The sequence below is a fragment of the Penaeus monodon genome, chromosome 22 (assembly GCF_015228065.2).
Source record: "Penaeus monodon isolate SGIC_2016 chromosome 22, NSTDA_Pmon_1, whole genome shotgun sequence".
Classification (NCBI taxonomy): domain Eukaryota; kingdom Metazoa; phylum Arthropoda; class Malacostraca; order Decapoda; family Penaeidae; genus Penaeus; species Penaeus monodon.
This window is the reverse complement of record NC_051407.1, coordinates 757,817-758,229: the sequence shown is the minus strand read 5'-3', so window position 1 is coordinate 758,229 and position 413 is coordinate 757,817. Positions and strand designations below refer to the sequence as shown.

Genomic DNA, 413 nt, shown 5'->3' with positions numbered 1-413 from the left:
TACTACCTGAATTTCTGTAAATACACAAAGAAGGTTGCATTGTTATTAGCTTAAATGGAATAGTGTTGTGTGTAGCTCTTCATTTGCTATTTGTTTCCGAAACTAAATCATTCTGCCTGAATCAGCTGTGCACTGAGCGGTGTCTGGGCCGAGGAGCCGCCGGCTCGGGACGCCCGGACGACAACGAAGCGTCTCTCCAGAAGCGCTTCGACACCTTCTCGAATGACACGGTTCACATTCTGAACTGGTACGAGAAGCGGGGCCTCTTGCGGACCATCGACGGCGCCAAGTCCATCGAGGAAGTTGCGGCAGATGTGAAAAGTCACTTCATTAAGCTGTAGTTTTTAAAAATTCTTCGCGGAAATATATTGTGTGCTTTCATTACTGGATTTTACTAAACAAACATAGGGCGT

General features: G+C 46.5%; 1 protein-coding gene across 5 annotated transcripts in view; it reads left to right on the top strand.

The window, feature by feature from the left end:
• LOC119586799 (UMP-CMP kinase 1-like) overlaps nt 1–381 on the top strand; it is a gene marked incomplete at its 5' end in the record, with an annotated part of 4,950 nt that extends 4,569 nt beyond the window's left edge. For all 5 annotated transcript variants that reach the window (XM_037935523.1, XM_037935520.1, XM_037935522.1 and 2 more), the window contains 1 exon segment: nt 126–381. In XM_037935523.1, coding sequence (XP_037791451.1) covers nt 126–341 — 216 coding nt within the window.
• Between the last annotated feature and the right edge of the window lie 32 nt (nt 382–413).